Below are 22,822 nucleotides of genomic sequence, written 5' to 3'. Positions count from 1 at the left end.
GGTGCTGTGAGGCAGCAGTGCTAACCACTGTGCCACCATGCCGCCCGTATCATTGCAACAACACGAACTATCAAGAATACACGAATCCTTGAACGGGAAATTTATTGCAGGGCTCTGGGGAAAGTGTACAGGGGAGTGGGACTAACCACCATAGAATCCTTGAACGGGATCCTTGAAGTATTGAATACAGGAGTTGGGACGTCTTGTTGAAGCTGTACAAGACATTGGCAAGGCCACACTTGGAATACTGTGTGCAATTCTGGTCACCCTATTATAGAAAGGATATTATTAAACTAGAAAGAGTGCAGAAAAGATTTACTAGGATGCTACCAGGACTTGATGGATTGAGTTATAAGGAGAGGCTGAATAGACTGGGACTTTTCTCTCTGGAGCGTAGGAGGCTGAGGGGTGATCTTATAGAGGTCTATAAAATAATGAGGGGCATAGACAAGGTAGATAGTCAATATCTTTTCCCAAAGGTAGGGGAGTCTAAAACTAGGGCATAGGTTTAAGGTGAGAGGGGAGAGATACAGAAGTGTCCAGAGGGGCATTTTTTTCACACAGAGGGTGGTGAGTGTCTGGAACAAGCTGCCAGAGGTAGGAGTAGACGCAGGAACAATTTTACCTTTTAAAAAGCATTTAGACAGTTACATGGGTACGATGGGTATAGAGCGATATGGGCCAAATGCGGGCAATTGGGATTAGCTTAGGGGTTTTAAAAAAAAGGGCGGCATGGACAAGTTGGGCCGAAGGACCTGTTTCCATGCTGGAAACCTCCATGACTCTATGGCTCTAACCATAGAATCCCTACAGTGCAGCAGGAGGCCATTTGGCCCATCGACTAGGAGACTTCGGGGTGATCTTATAGAGGTCTATGAAATAATGAGGGACATAGATCAGCTAGATAGGCAACATCTTTTCCCAAAGGTAGGGGAGTCTAAAACTAGAGGGCATAAGTTTAAGGTGAGAGGGGAGAGATGCAAAAGGGTTCAGAGGGGCAAATGTTTCACACAGAGGGTGGTGAGTGTCTGGAACGAGCTGCCAGAGGTAGTAGTAGAGGAAGGTACAATTTTGTCTTTTAAAAAGCGTTTAGACAGTTACATGGGTAAGATGGCTATAGAATGATATGGGCCAAATGTGGGCAATTGGGACTAGCTTAGTGGTTAAAAAAAAAGGTGGCATGGACAGGTTGGGCTGAAGGGCCTGTTTCCATATTGTAAACCTCCATGACTCTCTGACTTTTAGAACGAGCATCTTACCAAGGCCCACAGGGTGGAGTGGTCTCCTTCTGTGAAGTATTCTTCTATGAATCTATGGTACTTAACAATGACTAAATCACTTCAATCTGAAGAGAAATGAGATGATTCAAAGTGTTCTTAAATAAGATGGCTAATCTTAGAGCACGGACAAAGGCGATCCAGCCCAGTGCTCATGTGTCGGCTCTTTAAAAGATGTTGATATATGGGTTAATCATGGATGGTATTGAGTGAGACACAGAAAGATACTTGTCCTTTTCTCCTCTGAAGCAAAATTATAGCTTTTCTAAACCGCTGTTCTAACAGGAAAACATTATTTTAAATGTGGCCTTTTCTCACTGTGGTTTTCTGACACTGATTATTAGTACTGTATGTTTCTATAGCATATATACATACATATATATATATAGCAATCTCATCATATGTTTTAATTTGATTTGATTTGATTTGATTTATTATTCTCACATGTATTAAGGTGAAAAGTATTGTTCCTTGCGTGCTAAACAGACAAAGCATACTGTATAAAAATCCGGTTTTCTCCCACAGTCCAAAGATGTGCAAGTTAGGTTGATTGGCCGTGCTAATTTGACCCTAGTGTCAGGGAGATTAGCAGGGTAAACATGTGGGGTTACGGAAATAGAGCCTGGGTGGGATTGTGGTCGGTGCAGATCTGATGGGCCGAATGGCCTCCTTCTGCACTGTTGGGATTCTATGATTCTTTGATACAAAGAACAAAGAACAGCACAGCACAGGAATTGGCCCTTCGCCCTAACAAGCCTGTTCCAATCACGTTGTCCTACCTAGACCAACCGCCTGTATCCCTCTCTATAATTCATTTGTCTATCCAGATAAGACATAAATGTCGCTAACGTGTCTGCCTCAACCACCTCACTTGGCACTGCATTCCAGGCCCCCACCACCCTCTGTGTAAAAAAACTCCCCCCGCACATCTCCACTGAACCTTCCCCCCCTTACCTTGAACTTGTGCCCCCTTGTAATTGTCATTTCTGCCCTGGGGAAAAAGCTTCTAACTGTTCACCCTATCCATACCCCTCATAATTTTATAAACTTCTATCAGGTTGTCCCTCAGCCTCTGTCTTTCCAGGGAGAACAATCCCAGTTCATTCAATCTCTCCTCGTAGAGGAGTGCATGTAGAAGGAAAGGGGAGAGTGCAGAATGTAGTGAATAGAGCATTGTTAGAGAGTTTATAGAGTTAGAATAAAGTTTTAGAAGCATCGAATGAGAGTAAAAGATAGAATTAGAGGGTATGCTGGGCACAGCTTGCAAGAAGTTGCCACACTCTGGCACCATCTTGGAATGTGGAATATGTCTGATTGTTAAATGACAATTAAAAGTCTGGTAACAATGATAGGTTTCTGGATGGCAAGATTTCGTTCTCACGTATGAACCTTTTCAGTTGAACCTGCACTATCTTACCCACTTATCTGTAAATCTTTACAAAAATATCCAGGAGTCACGTTGGACTCGAAATGTTGGCCAGAATTTTCCGGCCATTCACGCCTGCGGGATTCTCCAGTCCCGCTGCAGTGAGCGGAGATTTGGCTGAATGCCAAGTTGTCCCTCCTCGCTTGCAGCGGGGTGTGAACGGCCAGGAGAATTCCGGCCGATATATTTTGTAATGTCCTCAAACAGCTGCCAAGAAATATTGCATGATGGGTGGCACGGCGGTTAGCGCTGCTGCCTCACGGGACCAGGGTTCGATTCCAGCCGTTGACTCTGTTTCTCTCTCCACAGATGCTGCCAGCCCTGCTGGGGTTTTCCAGCATTTTCTGTCTATGTTTCAGTTTCTCTGCGGCATTTTGCTTTCAGATTACCACGTCGATTACCACAGGAAGTTAGCGTGTGGTTTAATTTTGTTTGAGGACATTATGGGCAGGTCATTGAGTGTCTTTAAGACAGAGATAGATAGGTTCTTGATTGATAAGGGGATCAGGGGTTATGGGGAAAAGGCAGGAGAATGGGGATGAGTAAAATATCAGCCATGATTGAAAGGCGGAGTAGACTCGATGGGCCGAGTGGCCTAATTCTGCTCCTATGTCTTATGGTCTTATTTTCCAGCCCGGCTGGCCCCAAAATCCTGCCCGAGGTCAATGGACATTAGCATGATCCGTGTCCCACCCACTACGATTCCCACGGCAGGCGGGACGGGATAATTCTGAACTGCCGAGAGTAATTTGGAATCCTGGCAATGGAATTGCCATCTCATTGTTACCCTGAAACACTGCTCTGCAGAATACTTCAGCTGAACAAAAATCTTTGTATAACTCACATGGGCAGAAAATTAATTCACATTTTCTCCCCTCTCCCCAGCTCAACGTTCAGGGCGATTTTAAACAAGAGTTTGAGGCCATGAAATGAAACTGAGAGACAAATAATCTCGGATTTTATTTCCTGCTGGTCCTGCGCAAGTTAACACACTGCTGTAATAACAAAATGTTTGAATAGAGTCATAGAGGTTTACAGCATGGAAACAAGCCCTTCGGCCCGACTTGTCCATGCTGCCCTTTTTTTTTAACCATTAAGCTAGTCCCAATTGCCCGCGTTTGGCCCAATCCCTCTATACCCATCTTACCCATGTAAATGTTTTTTAAAAGATAAAATTGTACCCAGCTCTACTACTGCCTCTGGCAGCTTGTTCCAGACACTCACCACCCTCTGTGCGAAAGAATTTCCCCTCTGGACCCTTTTGTATCTCCCCTCTCACCTTAAACCTATGCCCTCTAGTTTTAGACTTTCCTATCTTTGGGAAAATATATTGACTTTCTAGCTGATCTATGGCCCTCATTATTTTATAGACCTCTATAAGATCACTCCTAAGCCTCCTACGCTCCAGGGAAAAAAGTCCCAGTCTATCCAGCCTCTCCGTAGAACTCAAACCATCAAGTTCCGGTAGCATCCTAGTAAATCTTTTCTGCACTCTTTCTAGTTTAATAATATCCTTTCTATAATAGGGTGACCAGATGTAGGGATGTCAAAGGGATGTGTGGGAATGTCAAAGATACTTGTCATTTGGTTTACAGAGGTAGGAACAAGTTAAAAAGAAGGCTGCTCTTTAATCATTCGGTAATGAAACATTTATTTTGCTTGTCGTATGGAAGTTGTGATGGGAAGGTATTTGGTAAAAGGTTTTCTGATTTATTTATGGGCAAATGTTGCAGGTTGGGTAGCATCAATGTTCCATTTATGCGGAAGCCCATCGGAATAAAAATGATGCATAACATGTCCTGTTCTCCTCCGCAACAAATCCTGTCAAAGGCGACTCCCGCACCCACCCCCCCCGCCACCCCCCCACCACCGCCCAAGGCGGGTTCTCCAGTGGTGGAGTGGGAGAGCTACACAAACGACCATTGACTTTGGCGGGACTGGAAGATCCCGTTGGCGGGAAAGCACGGCGAGGGGAGGTCCCGGAAAATCCCGACTATAGATTTTCGAGGCCATTATATTAGCAGCATAACATTCTCTTATAACACCAGGTTAAAGTCCAATAGGTTTATTTGGAATCATGAGCTTTCGGAGCGCTGCTCCTTCATCAGGTGAGTGATGGAGCAGCGCTTCGAAAGCTCGTGATTCCAAATAAACCTGTTGCACTTTAACCTGGTGTTGTGAGACTTCTTACTGTGCCCACCCCAGTCCAACGCCGGCATCTCCACATCATTCTTTTAAATGGGAACTGTGGTTCTCTGATAGTGATTATTAATATTGTAGATATATATATAAATAGCACATATACATACATAGCATTTCCTTATATAATTGTTCAATGACGATTATCATAGAATCAAAGAATCCCTACGGTGCAGAAGGAGGCCATTCGGCCCATCGAGTCAACACCGACAACAATCCCACTCAGGCCCTTTCCCTGTAACCCTACTTATTTACCCTGCTAATCCCTCTGACATGAAGGGGCAATTTAGCATGGCCAATTCACCTAAACTACACGTGTTTGGACTGCGGGAGCAAACCAGAGGAAACCCACGCAGACACGGGCAGAACCTGCAAACTCCACACTGACAATCACCTGAGGCCAGAATTGAACCCGGGTCCCTGGCACTGTGAGGCAGCAGTGCTAACCACTGTGCCCCCCCCCCCCCCCCCCGCGCCAGCCATTCCCCCCAATTAAAAGTCATGCAACAACTGCAGGATTTAAAATGGCAAGATTTAATTCTCAAATGTGAACCTTTTCTGTTGAACCTGCTCTGGCTTATCTGTCAAATTTAAAGCAATCCATCCTGGCTCCAGTGGTGTACTGTACAGATGTTTCATTCTGATTTCACCTCTGTACTTCCTTTGGTTTTAACATTGGTGGATGGCAACGATTATTAAGTCCTTATGGCACACAAAGTTTGTCAACATCTTACCTGACAAGACGCTTTGTATGAGATCCTCTGCCTTCCCAGCTGGTTTGACCGCAGCTAAGGCACAACAGATCTTGGGTTAATAATACGGCTCGCAAGTGGTTATTTCTTCACTTTTATTTCCTACGAAAAAACATCCGTTCAGCGTAAACTCACTTACCCGGTGCTGGTTGAACATGGGTGACCTGGGTGGAGGGTTTGGATGTTTGACCAGCTGTGTGACTCACGCCATTCTCAGCTGGAGCTGTCTTGGGATCGTTAGTCGGCTCCGTGGGAACGTCGCCAGGTTCAGCCTGGGGAAAGGACGAGGAACAGATTATTCACACTTCTTAAAAAGAAAATAAAAATCACCAATTCCATCCCTGCCGCACTTGATCGAGGCCAATCTCCCTCTGCTTCAAACAAAATCTGCAGCTTGCTGATCAATCGCCCAATTAATTGACTGAAGTTCAAGAGCAAATTTCTCCAACTGGGAGAGACCAGTTCTCCACAGTCTCCAGAGAGGAGGGTTACAAGTTTTCCACCTCGGGTAAAGCATTTTGACAGACGCTGGTACCTCTGCTTCGCCGCACGTTGAGTAAACATAATTGTGATGTCCGATTTTTCGAAGCATGGCTTCAACATCCTATCCGGTCTGCTCCCTCTCCTCCACCGCTTCTGTCCTGTAGTCTTATACGGTGGACATGGGATTATTCTGGGGAGCGTCAGGTCTACAGTCGCTCTCTCTCTCTCTCACACACACACGGACTCACTTCAATTCTCTCCTCAGCAAACTCCTACACTCTGCAGGCAATTCAGGCTCTGCGATGGTCAAACTCTTGATGACCAGTTGCCATGGCAGCTGATTGATTGGTCCTGTGCGCTTTCAGCTCCGAGTCCTTCTTCAGGCAGTTTTCCTTTCACCCCTTGATGGTAATTACAGCCAATCATCGGGGAAAATAAAGCCCTTTCACAGCATTACCCTGTCCCGCCAGCGCGAGAACTCTTGCTTAAATTATACGGGCAGCAACATCTCAGATAAATCTGTCATTTTATGATTCATAGAAAATAGAGGCCATTCAGCCCTTCAAACCTGCTCCACCATTCATTTTGATCATCGAATTCAATATCTTGATTCGCCCCATATCCCTCTTACATCGGATGGGTGTGATAGAATCCATAGAATCTTTGCAGTACAAAAGGAGGCCATTCAGCCCATTGAGTCTGTACCGACCACCATCCCACCCAGGCCCTATTCCCGTAACACGCATTTACCCCTGAGACTAAGGGGCAATTTAGCATGGCCAATCAACCTAACCCGCACATCTTTGGACTGTGGGAGGAAACCAGAGCACCCAGAGGAAACCCACGCAGACATGGGGAGAATGTGCAAACTCCACACAGACAGTGACCCGTGGCCGGAATTGAACCTGGGACCCTGGCGCTGTGAGGCAGCAGCACTAAGCACTGTGCCACCGTGCCACCCCATATGGAGGGATATGGGCCAAACGCGGACTAGCTTAGTGGTTTAAAAAAAAAAGGGCGGCATGGACCAATTGGGCCGAAGGGCCTATTTCCATGTTGTAAACATCTATGACTCTATGATCCCTTTAACCCCAAGAGTTATATCTAATTTCTTCTTGAAATCAGACAATGTTTTGGCCTCAACTACATTCTGTGGTAGTGAATTCCACACATTCACCACTCTCTGGGTGAGAAAATTTCTCCTCACCTCAGACCTAAAAGGTTTACCTTTTATATATTATCCTTATCTTCAAATTAATCATTAATGACAGAATGATTAATTATATGTTTCCCAGCAAATAATGGCAGCAAAATGTTTATATTCGTCATAAAGAGAGAAAAAGCTTCCATTTCTCAGTCTGTTCTTTTCCCTTTCTTCCTGAAGCTCACCTTTTCTTATTTGATTTATGAATTTAGCATCCGGAACAAAGAAATATCAGCCGACACCAGCCGAGACGTAACCTGGAAATAATCACTACATTTTTAAAGCGTTTCTTTTCCAGGGAAGCACAACTGTCTTAACAGGTGATCTATTTTTCCCAACTGTGTCAGTCTTTCATAGAAACTAGAAGCAGGAGGAGGCCATTCGGCCCTTCGATCCTGCTCCACCATTCATTTTGATCATGGCTGATCATCAAATTCAATATCCTGATTCCCCCTTCCCCCCATGTCCCTTGATCCCTTTAGCCCCAAGAGCTTGAAATCAGACAACATTTTGGCCCCAACTACATTCTGTGGTCATGAATTCCATACATTCACCACCCTCTGGATGAAGAAATTTCTCCTCACAGTGGTCCTAAAAGGTTTGCCCCTTATCTTCAAACTATGGGCGGCACAGTGATTAGCTCTGCTGCCTCACAGCACCAGGGACCCGCGTTCAATTTCGGCCTTGGGTCACTGTCTGTGTGGAGTTTGCACATTCTCCCCGTGTCTGTGTGGGTTTCCTCCGGGTGCTCCGGTTTCCTCCCACACTCACCTGAAGAAGGGGCTTGCAGCTCCGAAAGCTTGTGTGGCTTTTGCTACCAAATAAACCTGTTGGACTTTAACCTGGTGTTGTTAAACTTCTTACTGTGTTCCTCCCACACTCCAGAGATGTGTGGGTTAGGTGGATTGGCCATGCTAAATTGTCCCTTAGTGTCAGGGTAAATACAGGGACAGGTTCTGGGTGGATTGTTGTCAGTACAGGCTCGATGGGTCGAATGGTACTGTAGGGATCCTATGACCCCGAGTTCTGGACACCCCCTCCCTGGACATTCTTTCTGAATCCTCCCTCTCTAACCCTGTCAGAATTTTAGAAGCTTCTATGAGATCCCCTCTCACTCTTTCAAACTCCAGTGAATATAGAATAGAATCCCGACAGTGCAGAAGGAGGCCATTTGATCCATCGAGCCTGTACCAACAATGATCCCACTCAGGCCCTATCCTTGTAACCCCACATATTTACCTTCCTAGTCCCCCTGACACCAAGGAGCAATTTAGCACGGCCAATCAACCTACCCCGCACATCTTTGGACTGTGGGAGGAAACCGGAGCAGCCGGAGGAAACCCACGCAGACACGGGGAGAACATGCAGACCCCGCACAGACAGTAACCCAAGCCAGGAATCGAACCCGGGTCCCTGGTTCGGTGAGGCAGCAATGCTAACCACTGTGCCACCGTGCCGCCTGGTGAACCTAACCGACTTAATCTCTCCTCATATGACAGACCTGCCATCCCCGGAATCAGCCTGGTAAACCTTCGCTGTGCTCCCTCCACAGCAAGGACATCCTTCCTCAGATAAGGACACCAAAACTGCGCACAATACTCCAGGTGTGACCTCACCAACACCGTACACAATTGCAGTTTCTCAACAATTAGGAAACACTGCCACCCTCTCCCCCCCGCTTCCCTGTGTGGTAAAGGGTGGCGGGGGTGGGGGGGGAGACTTAATTTTTGAAAAACATTTGGTGCTGGGAAAGAACTCAAAGTAGGCCTCTGTTGAAATGAAGGCCAAAATATTCTGGTGACCACCCATGGCACCTTCCCTAGTGGCGGAGGGTGCGAGAAGTCCAAAACCCCAGAGACATCGGCAGGACCATCATAGAATCATAGTATCCCTAAAGTGCAGAAAGAGGCCATTCGGCCCATCGAGCCTGCACTGACCACAATCCCACTCACACCGTAACACCACACATTTACCCCGCTAATCCCTCTAACCTATGCATCCCGGGATACTAAGGGGCAATTTAGCATGGCCAATCCACCTAACCTGCACATCTTTGGACAGTGGGAGGAAACCGGAGCACCCGGAGGAAACCCACGGGGAGAACGCTCAAACTCCACACAGACAGTGACCCAAGCCGGGAATCGAACCTGGGTCCCTGGCGCTGTGAGGCAGCAGTGCTAACCCACTGTGCCACCGTGCTGCCCATAAGTCCCAGATGGCAGGTCTGCCCAGGGCTCGAAGATCCCGGCCAATGGTGGGCCACGTCCGCTGCCGGAATATACGCTTCAGAGAGAGCTGGAAAATCCTGTCCCAAGTTTTCTTTTGCTTGTTGACTCTGTTGATGACAAAGGCCGATCCTCCTCAAAAATTTGTCACCCACCTCTGCCTGCGGCACGAGCCATGGTCCTCAGTGGGGGAATGCAGGAAACACCGCAGCCAATTTGCGCACAGCAAGCTCCCACAAACAGCAATGAGATAATGACTGTTTCTCATGTTGTCCACAACTGAGGGAGAAATGTTGGCCAGGAGATCTGGGATAATCCCCCCTGCTCCTCTTCACAACAGTACCAGGGGATCTCCTACATTCACCTGAGGGAGCAGGTCGGGCCTCAAAGCACTGCAGGGTCAGGACGGCAGCTCCTCCGATGGTACTCCCTCAATACGACACTCAAGTCACTCCTATGGCCATGGGCTGGAGTCAAGATTTCAACCCACAACCTTCTGACTCAGAGGTAAGAGTGACACCCAATGAGTCAGACTGACACATGAGTGCTCAGAACAATCGGTGGCAATGTACTGTAATTTTTTGCAGATGCACCACAGAAAGCATCATTCCTGGATGTATCCCAGGTGCTCTGACCAAGACTGCTAGAAGCTACAAAAGACTGTGAACGTAGCCCAGTCCACCATGCAAACCAGCCTCCCATCCATTGACTCTGTCTACACTTCCTGCTGCCTCGGAAAAGCAGCCAGCATAATCAAGCATTCCGCGCACCCCGGGATCCATCGGGAAAAAGATACAAAAGTCACGTACCAACCAACTCACTAACACCTTCTTCCGTGCTGTCATCAGACTTTTGAATGGACCAACCTTATATTAAGTTGATCTTTCTCTGCACCCTAGCTATGACTGTAACAGTACATTCTGAACCCTCTCCTTTCCTTCTCTATGAACGGTACGCTTTGTCTATTTAGCGCGCAAGAAACAATACTTTTCACTGCATCCCAATACATGTGACAATAATAAATCAAATCAAATAATTCACACTGTCCAAAGAAAATCTATGGGGCAGAATTTGTCCGCATCTGCCCGCCATGGGAATAGTAGCGGGCAGGACATGGACCATGCAAAGATCCATTGACCTCGAGTGGGATTTTCCCGACTTGGGGCAAGCACGGTCGGAAAATTCGTCCATGGGTTGGAACTCTACCTTGCCCGCCACGGAATTGACGCGGGCGAGAGTCCGACAACGGAAATTTCCGTTGACCTCGGGCGGGAATTTCCGGTCTCGCCCGGGCGAGGCTGGAAAATCCCGCCCCTTGTCTCACCACCACACCAAAGGTAGAGCCCAGGGATACTCACTAACATTTGGTGGATTCTCACCATCTCCAGCCTTGACCAGCCCACTGACTGCTCGCTGCCAGCCGGGTTTTGACCGAGCTTGATGCTGGGCATCTTTGCGTGGTGCCAGAGCTGGCAATGCCGGCAACGTCCCTCATCAAAATGGGGAGATTTTTGAAGTGTTTGTGTGCAGTCGCTTTTCAAAAGCTCTGAGTCACCAAAATTCTTCCCTTCTCATTAGAGCCAGTGAGTCACGTCTCCTGGCAACCACAGGAATTATTCGCTCCCAACCAATCACCTATCACAAATCAGCCTGAAGAGGTTTTCACTGGTCACTTTGAGATGACTATAAAGGCTGGCACAGTCAAACCAGTCCAAAATAAAAGGGTGAGCTTAACTTGCAACACGTGTGTGAGCACATGCACAGAATAATGCCTTTCGCAGTTTGAAATTCAAGGGAAGGAGTGATATGGTTTCCCCATATTCTTTTTATGATGTGGAGATGCCGGCATTGGACTGGGGTGGGCACAGTAAGAAGTCACGCAACACCAGGCTAAAGTCCAACAGGTTTGGTTGGAATCACGAGCTTTCGGAGCGCTGCCTTGATGAAGGAGCAGCGCTCCAAAAGCTCGTGATTCCAAATAAACCTGTTGGACTTTAACCTGGTGTTGTGAGACTTCTTACTTTTTTTTAGAATCTCGACAATAGAGAAGGAGGCCATTTGGCCCATCGAGCTTGCACCAACAACAATCCCACCCAGGCCCTATCCCGCTAACCCCACCTATTTACCCTACTAATCCCCCCTGACACTGAGGGTCAATTTAGCATGGCCAATCAACCCAACCTGCACATCTTTGGAGTGTGGGAGGAAACCGGAGCACCCGGAGGAAACTGTCACAGACACGGGGAGAATGTGCAGACTCTACACAGGCAGTGACCCAAGCCGGGAATTGAACTCGGGTCCCTGCCGCTGTGAGGCAGCAGTGCTAACCACTGTGCCACCGTACCGTCCTGCAATTACAGCCAACGATCCGAGCAACAAAATAAAAGCAAAATACTGTGGATGCTGGGAATCGGAAATAAAAACAAGGCAGAATGCTGTAACAAAGCTCAGCAGGTCTGGTAGCGTCTGTGGAATGACAAACAAGAGTTCAGATTTTGAGTCCTGCTCTTGGGCGGCACGGTGACACGGTGGTTAGCGCTGCTGACTCACAGCGCCAGGGATCCGGGTTCGATTCCTCGTTTGGGTCACTGTCTGTGTGGAGTCTGTACGTTCTCCCTGTGTCTGCGCAGGTTTCCTCCGGGTGCTCCGGTTTCCTCCCACAATCAGAAAGATGAGCGGGTTAGGTGGATTGGACATGCCAAATTGCCCCTTCATGTCAGGAGGGCTAGCTGGGGTAAATGCACGAGGTTATGGGGATAGGGCCTGGGTGGGATTGTGGTCGGTGCAGACTTGATGGGCTGAATGGCCTCCTTCTGCACGGTAGGGATTCTTATGATTCTTGAGCCACATTGGACTCACAACAATAACTCTGTTTCTTTTGCCTCTTTTACTTTCCCTGCTCATTCTCTTCCCTTTGTATCTTTCGCAGCCACTCACCTCCCTCTGAGTGTGAGCACGGTTACGAAAGTTTGGCAGATCTTAGCCAAAATCCACAGGAACCGTGAAAGGTCCCTTTCAGTTCTACAGAGTCTATAATATTCATATAAGTCTTTCTTGATGCCCCGAAGGACTGTCCACCATCTACAAGGCACAAGTCAGCAAGTTGATGGAATACCCCTCATTATCTGGATGGGTGCAGCTCCAACAAACTCAACAAGCTGACACCATCCAAGACAAAGCAGCCCACTTGATTGGCATCTCATCCATCATCTTAAACATTCATGCCCTCCACCACTGACCCACAGTATGTACCATCCACAAAAAGCACTTCCACTTTTACAGATGCACCATAGAAAGCATTCTTTCTGGTTGTATCACAGCTTGGTATGGCTCCTGCTCTGCCCAAGACCGCAAGGAACTACAAAGGGTCGTGAACGTAGCCCAATCCATCACGCAAACCAGCCTCCCATCCATTGACTCTGTCTACACTTCCCGCTGCCTTGGCAAAGCAGCCAGCATAATCAAGAACCCCACGCACCCCGGACATTCTCGCTTCCACTTTCTTCCATCGGGAAAAAGATACGAAAATCTGGGGTCACCTACCAACCTAGACAAGAACAGCTTCTTCCCTGCTGCCATCAGACTCTTGAATGGACCTACCGCGCACTAAGTTGATCTTTCTCTACACCCTAGCTATGACTGTAACAGTACATTCTGCACTCTCTCCTTCCCTTCTCTATGTACGGTATGTTTTGTCTGTATAGCGCGCAAGAAACAATCATTTTCACTGCGTACTAATACATGTGACAACAATAAATCAAATCAAAAATATATTATGGAACGGACAAGGGAACAAACTGCACGGGATTTGGTGAACAGTAACTGTCAGTAAGGGAACACCTTGCAAATAATCACTATGGTTTGGCTGAATTTGATATTCCCTTTAGGGGAGAGTTATAAATGAAGAATTTAAAGTCAAGTAAGGCTGGGCTTCCTCCGGGTGCTCTGGTTTCCTCCCTCAGTCCAAAGATTATGGGCGGCACGGTGGCACAGTGGTTAGCATTGCTGCCTCATAATGCCAGGGACTCGGTTCGATTCCAGCCTCGGGTCACTGTCTGTGTAGAGTTTGCATCTTCTCCCTGTCTTTGCGTGGGTTTCCTCCGGGTGCTCTGGTTTCCTCCCACAGTCCAAAGATGTGCAGGTTTGGTGGCTTGACCATGCTAAATTCTCCCTCAGTGTACCAAGCTATATGTTAGGGGGATTACGGGGTAAATATGTGGGATTACGGGGTAAGCATGGGTAAGAATTGGTGCAGACTCGCTGGGCCGAATTGCCTCCTTCTGCATTGTAGGGCTTCTCCGATCCAAACATGGAAGGGATTGTGTGTGAATTGACCACAGTAAATTGGGAGGATCTGTTCATGGGTAACTTCCGTTTATAGTGGGAAGCATTCAAAGTAGAATAGGGTACAATACCAAACCAATGTATTAACCTCAAAGGCCAAGGCTTCACTCGTGTCGCGAAGCAACAGCTGTGAGCAAATGAAGTGGGAGACAATGAAAAGACTTGGACAAAAAAGAAGGAAAGGCAGAAATCTGGGGAAAAAAAACTAGAAAAAGTTACAAGGGGCATCAAATCATAGAATCCCGACAGTGCAGAAGGAGGCCATTCGGCCCATCAAGCCTGCACTCAGAACAATTCCACCCAAGCCTTATCCCTATAATCCCACGTATTTACCCTGCTAACTACCCTGACACCAAGGGGCAATTTACCATGGTCAATCCACCTAACCGGCGCATCTTTGGACTGTGGGAGGGAACCGGGGCACAAGGGGTAAACCCACGCAGACATGGGGAAAATGTGCAGACTCCACACAGACAGTGACCCAAGCCGGGAATCGAACCCTGGTCCCTGCCGCTGTGAGGCAGCAGTGCTAACCACTGCGCCACCGGGCCGCATGCAAAAAAAGTAATAAAATGCGCAAGAAGGAATATTGAAAATATCTCGTGGGATACCGAAGCTAACAGCAGATGGTCTCATAACTATATTAACATAAGAAACAGAAGTGGGAGTAGGCCATTCCGCCCCTCGACCCCTGCTCTGTCATTGTCAACTCCTGGCTGATCCACCTATGGTGAACCATCGTTGGTTCCCACTGGATAGTGCTGAGCCAGGGGCTGGCCAGTATTACAAGGATGTACATATGTTACTGTTGGGTTGTGCTATTGTTGCTGTTGGGTTAGGGTGGGGTTGTTACACCTTTGTACTGTAGTGTTGTGGCACATCCCAGTCGGGCTCCGCCTCCTGGGAGAGGTATAAGAGTCCCTGCTCTGGCCGGGACCCCTTCAGTCTGGGATAGTGTATATAAGTTCTGGTAGCTTCGTTAACAGTAAATAAAAGCCTTTCATTTACTGAGCTTCAAGCCTCGTGTCTGAATAGCGCATCACCACCTCAACTGCCTTTTACCGCTGATCCCCATATCCCTTGATTCTCGCACTGTCGCAGAAGCTCTAGATCTCGGTCTCGAACAGACTCCAGCTGCTGGAGTGGGAGTTCCAAAGCTTCTCTAATGAAACTGATTTCAAAAATAAATCCATTTCTCCTCCTTCTTTTGAGACTTCAGCCAGGAGAAACAGCCTCTCAGAATCCATCCTTCACATCACCGCAAAATTTATATTTTTATTTATCCATGGGATGTGGACGTCGCTGGCTGGGCCGGCATTTATTGCCCATCCCTGAGAGCATTTGAGAGTCAACCACATTGCTGTGGCTCTGGAGTCACGTGTGGGCCAGACCAGCCAAAAATGGCAGATTTCCTTCCCTAAAGGGCATTAGCGAACCAGATGGGTTTTTGCGACAATCAACAGTGGATTCATGATCATCATTAGACATTTTTTTTAAAAATCAAGGTTTTTAGCTAATTCAAATTTCACCATCTGCTGTGGCGGGATTCGATTCCACGTCCCCAGAGCATTAACATTTGGCATGTCCGCTACAACTCTCAGCAATTTTTAGAAATGCACCATAGAAAGCATTCTTTCCGGATGCATCACAGCTTGGTATGGCTCCTGCTCTGCCCAAGACCACAAGAAACTACAAAGGGTTGTGAATATAACCCAATCCATCACGCAAACCAGCCTCCCATCCATTGACTCTGTCTACACTTCCCACTGCCTCAGAAAAGCAGCCAGCATAATCAAGGACCCCACGCACCCTGGACATTCTCTCTTCAGTAAGAAGTTTAACAACACCAGGTTAAAGTACTACCTGGTGTTGTTAAACTTCTTACTGTGTTTACCCCAGTCCAACGCCGGCATCTCCACATCATTCTCTCTTCCACCTTCTTCCGTCGGGAAAAAGATACAAAAGTTTGAGATCACGTACCAACCGACTCAAGAACAGCTTCTTCCCTGCTGCCATCATGCTGTCCTATTATATATGAGCTGATCTTTCTCTTCACCCTATCTGAAACTGTAACACTGCATTCTGCACCCTCACCTTTCCTCTATGTACTCTATGAACAGTATGCTTTGTCTGTATAGTGCGCAAGAAACAATACTTTTCACTGTATCCCAATACATGTGACAGTAATAAATCAAATCAAATCAAGTCCTGGGGACACTGAGGGGCAATTTAGTATGGCCAATCCACCTAGCCTGCTCGGGTGGGATTTTCCCATCGCACTTGCCCCCAATGCCGGAAAAGCCTGCCTGAGGTCAATGGACCTTTGCACACTCCGTGTCCCACCCGCTGCAATTCCTGTGGCGGTTGGGACGGGAAAACTCCACCCCACATCTTTCGACTGTGGGAGAAAAGCCACGCAGACACTTGCTGCCTAATTACTCATAAAAAAGCATAATTCATGACATGCTCCAATACGCCAAGGTGTGTGAAACATGGCCACAGACAGATTGTACATTGCAATTGAAGAGTGACAATGGGAGTAATTTAAGCACTTATCTTCAGAAAGCTTACAAAGCAGAGACAATGGGTGGCACAGTGGTTAGCACTGCTGCCTCACAGTACCAAGGACCTGGGTTCAGTTCCAGCCTTGGGTCACTGTCTGTGTGGAGTTTGCATGCTCTCCCCGTGTCTGTGTGGGTTTCCTCCGGTGGTCCGGTTTCCTCCCGCAGTCCAAAGATGTGCGGGATAAAAGCAAATTACTGCGGATGCTGGAATCTGAAACCAAAAAAGAAAATGCTGGAAAATCTCAGCAGGTCTGGCAGCATCTGTTAGGAGAGAAAAGAGCTGATGTTTCGAGTCCAGACGACCCTTTGTCAAAAGCTCTTTGGACCTTTTGACAAAGGGTCATCTGGACTCGAAACATCAGCTCTTTTCTCTCCTTACAGATGCTGCCAGACCTGCTGAGATTTTCCAGCATTTTCTCTTTTGGCCAAAGATGTGCTGGTTAGGTGGATCGGCCATGCTAAATTGCCCCTTAGTGTCAGGTGGACTAGCTCGGGTAAATGCATGGGGTTACGGGGATAGAGTCTGGGTGGGATTGTGGTCGGTGTAGATTCGATGGGGCAAATGGCACTGTAGGGATTCTATGGTTCTGTCGAAAGAATTAAGAAGCATTAAAAGCTGGAAAGAGGACAACACATTAACAAGTTCACTTCAATGCGGGACATCATGAGGGAGCTAGTTGGCCCAGGTTTCCACATCACAGTGCTGTGCAAAAGCCCAGATTGATAGACCAGCGCTGATGTTCCACCTGCAGAATGAAATTAGTGATGAATGGAGCTTTCACAGCGACTCCGCAATCACTGCCAACAGGCTCATGAAAGTGATTTGTCGTCCGGCCTTTCTGCAAGATTGCCTATCGCCCGGTGATTCAATTTACGATCCTGCTCCAATGGAAGTGAGGGGAAGAGATTCGAAAGGCCATGAATCGAAGCAGCGTCACCCGGATTGTGTGGTAGAACGGTCAGCTGCTGTATGAGAACATGACTCTTCACAAGGTGGTGATGGCTGGGGCGTCTGATTGGGCTAGTACACTGCACCAGAGGGAAGTTTGTAAAGGAGGGTCGTATGAAGATTTGTGATTTAATTTCGTGCCTGACAGATCTAATTTTTTTGACCCTGACCTTCGAGTCCAGGGCTCTCCAATTAGCGGAAATAGTTTCTTTCTCTCGATCCCCTCTGTTCACCTTAACATCTTGACATCTTTAATCAAATCGCCCTTTAACTTTCTAAATTGCAGAGAATACAACACTAGTTGGGCAGCACGGTGGCACAGTGGTTAGAATCAGAGAATCTCTACAGTGCAGAAGGAGGCCATTTTGGCCTATCGAGTCTGCACCGACCACAATCCCACCCAGGTCCTATTCCCGCGACCCCTCATATTTACCCTGCTAATCCCCCTGACATTAGGGTTAATTTATCATGGCCAATCAACATAACCCGCACATTTTTGGACTGTGGGAGGAAACTGGAGCACCCGGAGGAAACCCACGCAGACACGGGGAGAAAATGTGCAAACTCCACACAAGCAGTCACCTGAAGCCGGAATTGAACCCGGGTCCCTGGCGCTGTGAGGCAGCAGTGTTAACCACTGTGTCATGCATTGCTGCCTTACAGCGCCAGGATCCTGGGTTCAATTCCGGCCTCGGGTGACTGTCTGTGTGGAGTTTGCACGTTCTCCCCGTGTCTGCATGGGTTTCTTCCGGGTGCTCCGGTTTCCTCCCACAGTCCAACAATATGCACGTCAAGTGGGTTGGCCATGGTAAATTGCTCCTTAGTGTCCCAAGATATGTTGGATTAGCGGGATAAATACTTGGAGTTGTGGGGATAGGGCCTGGGTGGGATGCTCTTTCGGAGAGTTGGTGGAGACTCAATGGGCTGAATGGCCTGCTTCTGTATTGTAAGGATTCGATGATAGTAGTTTGTTTGTTTAACCCGTGATTCCAGGTCTGATAAATCAATGCTGCAGTCCTTCCAGTGTCAATATGTCAACAGAACAACTGTGAGCACTCAACAAACAGAGAGACAAAAAAAACAGATCGCAAGCAGAAAACCAGAGGAAAAAAATTTGCTTCATATCTTCACACAGTGAGAAAATGTTGGAAGGATTAGCAGGCCGATTATCAGGCTGTTGAGTCATGTCATAATGAGTCACAGTTAGAATTAAATGAGCTGTTGATGCACTGGCATGCGTACTAAATGCCCAATGGCACCATTCGGCGTTGAGCAATTGTGTCAGTTGGTCACTGCTTTGAGGCAACCTTGGCGTTGGAGAACATTGAAACCAAATTTCTTCTTTCATGGCAAGGCATTTGTTGCTCATCCCAGATTGCTCTTGAACAGAGTGGTGTTTGAGATCATTTCAGAGGGTGGATTACGGCCAAATATATTACAATGGATCTGGGCCAGGCCAAGTGAGGATGGCAGATTTCCTTCCTTGAAGAATGTTTGTGCACCTGATAGGTTTTTACCACAATTGATGACAATTTCATAAAATCATAGAATCTCGACAGGGGGAGGCCATTCTGCCCATTGGGTCTGCACCGACTCTCCGAAAGAGCGTCTTACCCAGGCCCACCCCACCACTGGGACACTCCCACAGACCAAAGATGTGTGGGTTAGATTGATTGGCCATGCTAAATTGACCCTAATGTCAGGGGATTAACAGGTGAATGGGGGTTAAGGGAATAGGGCCGAGGTGAGATTGTGGTTGGTACAGACTCGATGGGCCAAATGGCCTCCTTCTGTACTGCAGGGATTCTATGATGCTGTAATTCAATTCCTGTATCCCCATGCATTTACCCCATTAATCCCCTAACCGACATATCTTGTGACACGAAGGTGCAATTTAGCGTGGCCAATCAACCTAACCCGCACATCTTTGAACTGTGAGAGGAAACCGGAGCACCCGGGGGAAACCCACGCAGGTACAACGAGAATGTGCAAACTCCGCACAATGACCCAAGCCGGGAATCGAACCCGGGTCCCTGGCACTGTGAGGCAGCAGTGCTAACCACTGTGCCACCATGCCGTCCTTGACCTCGAGTGGAAACAACCTTAAATACTGCAAGCAAGAGAACCTTCCAGAAAGTAACTGTGATTAGAGAAAAGAAGTATTGGTTCTTCCGAATGTAATATTTCCTTGGCACACTGGGGACAATTTTCACTTAACTCCTCACTTGCGAAGGGATAAGATTCCATTCCTCTCCCTATCTCCCTCCACAGCACGTTATAGTTAAGAAAGCCCACCAATGCCTCTACTTTTTCAGGAGACTAAGGAAATTTGGACGTCCACTACGACTCTCACCAACTTTTACAGCTGCACCATAGAAAGCATTCTTTCTGGTTGTATCACAGCTTGGTATGGGCTCCTGCTCTGCCCAAGACTGCAAGAAACTACAAAGGATCGTGAACAAAGCCCTGTCCATCACTCAAACTAGCCTCCCACCCATTGACTCTGTCTATACTTCCCGCGGCCTGGGAGAAGCAGCCAGCATAAGCAAGGGCCCCACGCAGCCCGGACATTCTCTCTTCTACCTTCTTCCATTGGGAAAATGATATAAAAGTCTGAGGTCACGTTCCAACTGACTCAAGAACAGCTTCTTCCCTGCTACTATCAGCCTTTTGAATGGACCTACCCTGCATTAAGTTGATCTTTCTCTACATCCTAGCTATGACTGTAACACTACATTCTCCAGTCTCTCCTTTCCTTCTCTATGAATGGTATGCTTTTGGCTGTATAGCGTGCAAGAAACAATACTTTTCACTGTATACGAATACATGTGACAATAATAAATCAAATCAAATCAAATCATCCCCGACGCCCCACACCACCATTATTTGACACTCCATTGAATAATATTGGGCGGGTGTAAAGTCAATGATCCACCTCATGGTGTGTGTTTTCCCCACAGGGAAGAGGCCCCGAATGGTAACAGCTTTAATCAGGATTATCGTCACACTCATTGCACGCGACACCAAGATGAAAGCACTCCTTACATCTTTCTTCTCTTCCTCTTCATCCTCGAGAGTTAGGGCCGCGAGCTGCTGTGCTCGTTGCTCCATTAAATTCACATATCTGATCGGATTAGACAGTGCCTCAATCACATCTGCGAGGGTGAAAGAAAGGAAGTGCGATGAGGATGTGCCAGAAGTACATTATTAAACTAGAAAGAGTGCACAAAAGATATACCAGGATGCTACCGGGACTTGATGGTTTGAGTTCTACGGAGAGGCTGGATAGACTGGAACTTTTTTCTCTGGAGCGTAGGAGGTTTAGGGGTGATCTTACAGAGGTCTATAAAATAATGAGGGGCATGGATCAGCTAGATAGTCAACGTCTTTTCCCAAAGGTAGGGGAGTCTAAAACTAGAGGGCATAGGTTTAAGGTGAGAGGGGAGAGATACAAAAGGGTCCAGAGGGGCAATTTTTTCACACAGAGCGTGGTGAGTGTCTGGAACGAGCTGCCAGAGGCAGTAGTAGAGGCGGGTACGATTTTGTCTTTTAAAAAGCATTTAGAAGGTTACATGGGTAAGATGGGTATAGAGGGATATGGGCCAAATGCGGGCAATTGGGACTGTCTTAGTGGTAAAAACAGTGCAGCATGGACAAGTTGGGCTGAAGGGCCTGTTTCCATGCTGTAAAGCTCACTGTGACTCTGTGGGCGGGATTTTATGACCTCGCTCAGGCTAGGCTTGTAAAATCCTGCCCGTGGCCATGGAGAGTTCCATTCCGCGAGCCTTGCCCGCCCCGATTCCGGGAAAATTCCAGCCAATGACTCTAAGTACGTTAGTCTGTAGATCATATTTTCAGTGGAGTGTGGTTAATTAATTGATTAATTAACTTTGTGTATACAGACTTTCAAATCATTCTGCAACCTTTCCTTGAGATGCTGGTATATTAATTGTAATTAATAAGTAGATATAATTAGATTGGCCAACAGAAGTATTCCTTCATTGTTGATCACCAGTCTCAGTTTTGCTTGCTCGCTGAAACAAAACAGAACAAAGCAACTCATTATTACCTGCAAACGTATCAGGGACATAATCTTTAACTTCTATGTATACAAAGAGAGCAGGAAGCATCAGGGGCTGATTCCGTTCATTCCTTAGACAGATGTAGTGATAACCTAAAATATAGCAAAGACCAAAGTTACAGGTATAATCCCGAGTATATCAATAGTACACTAACAACCAATCTAAGGGGGTTTTCACTGTAACTTCATTGCAATGTTAATGTAAGTCTACTTCTGACACTAATAACTAAACTTTAAAAAGATAATCAGTCGAGCTTGTAATGTGGCTAATTTACACTTGCCAGAAGGGATACACATTCATACGCAGGGGTACGTTCCCTGTAAACAAAGGGAATATATTCAAGTGTTGCACCAATCAGCACCCTATTATCCTGTAGTCTAAATAGCTGCAATCCTCTGAAATTTGGCATTCTTGGGTTTGTCCTAATGAGTGCAAGACAGAAAACTTCAGCGACATGTCTCTTTTTCAGCAATATTAAGGGTAGAAGGTGGCCAACAGCAAGAAAATAATACCTTGCACACATTTGTGAACAAGTACAGGCAACAGAGCTGTGCTTACCTGGTCGAATAGCTTGTACAGGCAATATTCGGTGGCCTATAAATTTACCTCCTTCCTCATAGACGGATATCCTTAATGAAGACAGAGATGGTAGCACAACCTGCAGATGAGATGGGTTTCCATGAAAAGAAAACAAATAATGTGAAAGAATTTGATGATTTTTTAAAAATAAAAGCTTTTTAAAGCTTTTGGTAAATTTTGCGTTGCATTTTCACAATATGTCCCCATTTTCTTTTCTGTTCTGCTTTGCTCTTTCCATGAGTAATCAAAAAAATATTGAATTTACAAAACAGCTTTTGTCACCTTTTTTTTCATATTCATTTATGGGACATGGGCGTCGCTGGCTGGGCCAGCATTTATTGCCCATTCCGAGTTGCCCTTGGAGAGCAGTTGAGAGTCAACCACATTGCTGTGGCTCTGGAGTCACATGTAGGCCAGACCGGGTAAGGACGGCAGATTTCCTTCCCCGAAGAGCATCAGTGAACCAGATGGGTTTTTCCGACAATGGTTTCATGGTCATCAATAGATTCTTAATTCCAGATATTTTTTATTGAATTCAAATTCCACCATCTGCCGTGGCGGGATTTGAACCCGGGTCCCCAAGACATTAGCTGAGTTTCGGGATCAGCAGTCTAGCAATAATACCACTAGGCCATTACCTCCCATATCTGCATCTAACTCTCCTGATACATCTACTTATTTCTGGTGACTGAACAAAACAGGACTTTAAAGAATGAACCACTATGCCATCTTAAATTG

General features: G+C 46.8%; 1 protein-coding gene across 1 annotated transcript in view; it reads right to left on the bottom strand.

Moving 5' to 3' along the window:
• Nucleotides 1-22,822, bottom strand: part of plcb1 (phospholipase C beta 1) — a 751,388-nt gene that overhangs the window by 76,135 nt on the left and 652,431 nt on the right. Inside the window, exons 22-26 of the mRNA XM_078230364.1 lie at nucleotides 22,064-22,163; nucleotides 21,493-21,597; nucleotides 20,469-20,578; nucleotides 5,794-5,926; nucleotides 5,637-5,690 (exon numbers count right to left, since the gene is read on the bottom strand). Coding sequence (XP_078086490.1) covers nucleotides 5,637-5,690; nucleotides 5,794-5,926; nucleotides 20,469-20,578; nucleotides 21,493-21,597; nucleotides 22,064-22,163 — 502 coding nt within the window. The remainder of the gene's footprint in view (nucleotides 1-5,636; nucleotides 5,691-5,793; nucleotides 5,927-20,468; nucleotides 20,579-21,492; nucleotides 21,598-22,063; nucleotides 22,164-22,822) is intronic.

This window comes from Mustelus asterias, chromosome 15 (genome assembly GCF_964213995.1).
Source record: "Mustelus asterias chromosome 15, sMusAst1.hap1.1, whole genome shotgun sequence".
Lineage (NCBI taxonomy): Eukaryota > Metazoa > Chordata > Chondrichthyes > Carcharhiniformes > Triakidae > Mustelus > Mustelus asterias.
The sequence above is the reverse complement of the archived record's forward strand: the minus strand, read 5'-3'. Positions and strand labels throughout refer to the sequence as shown.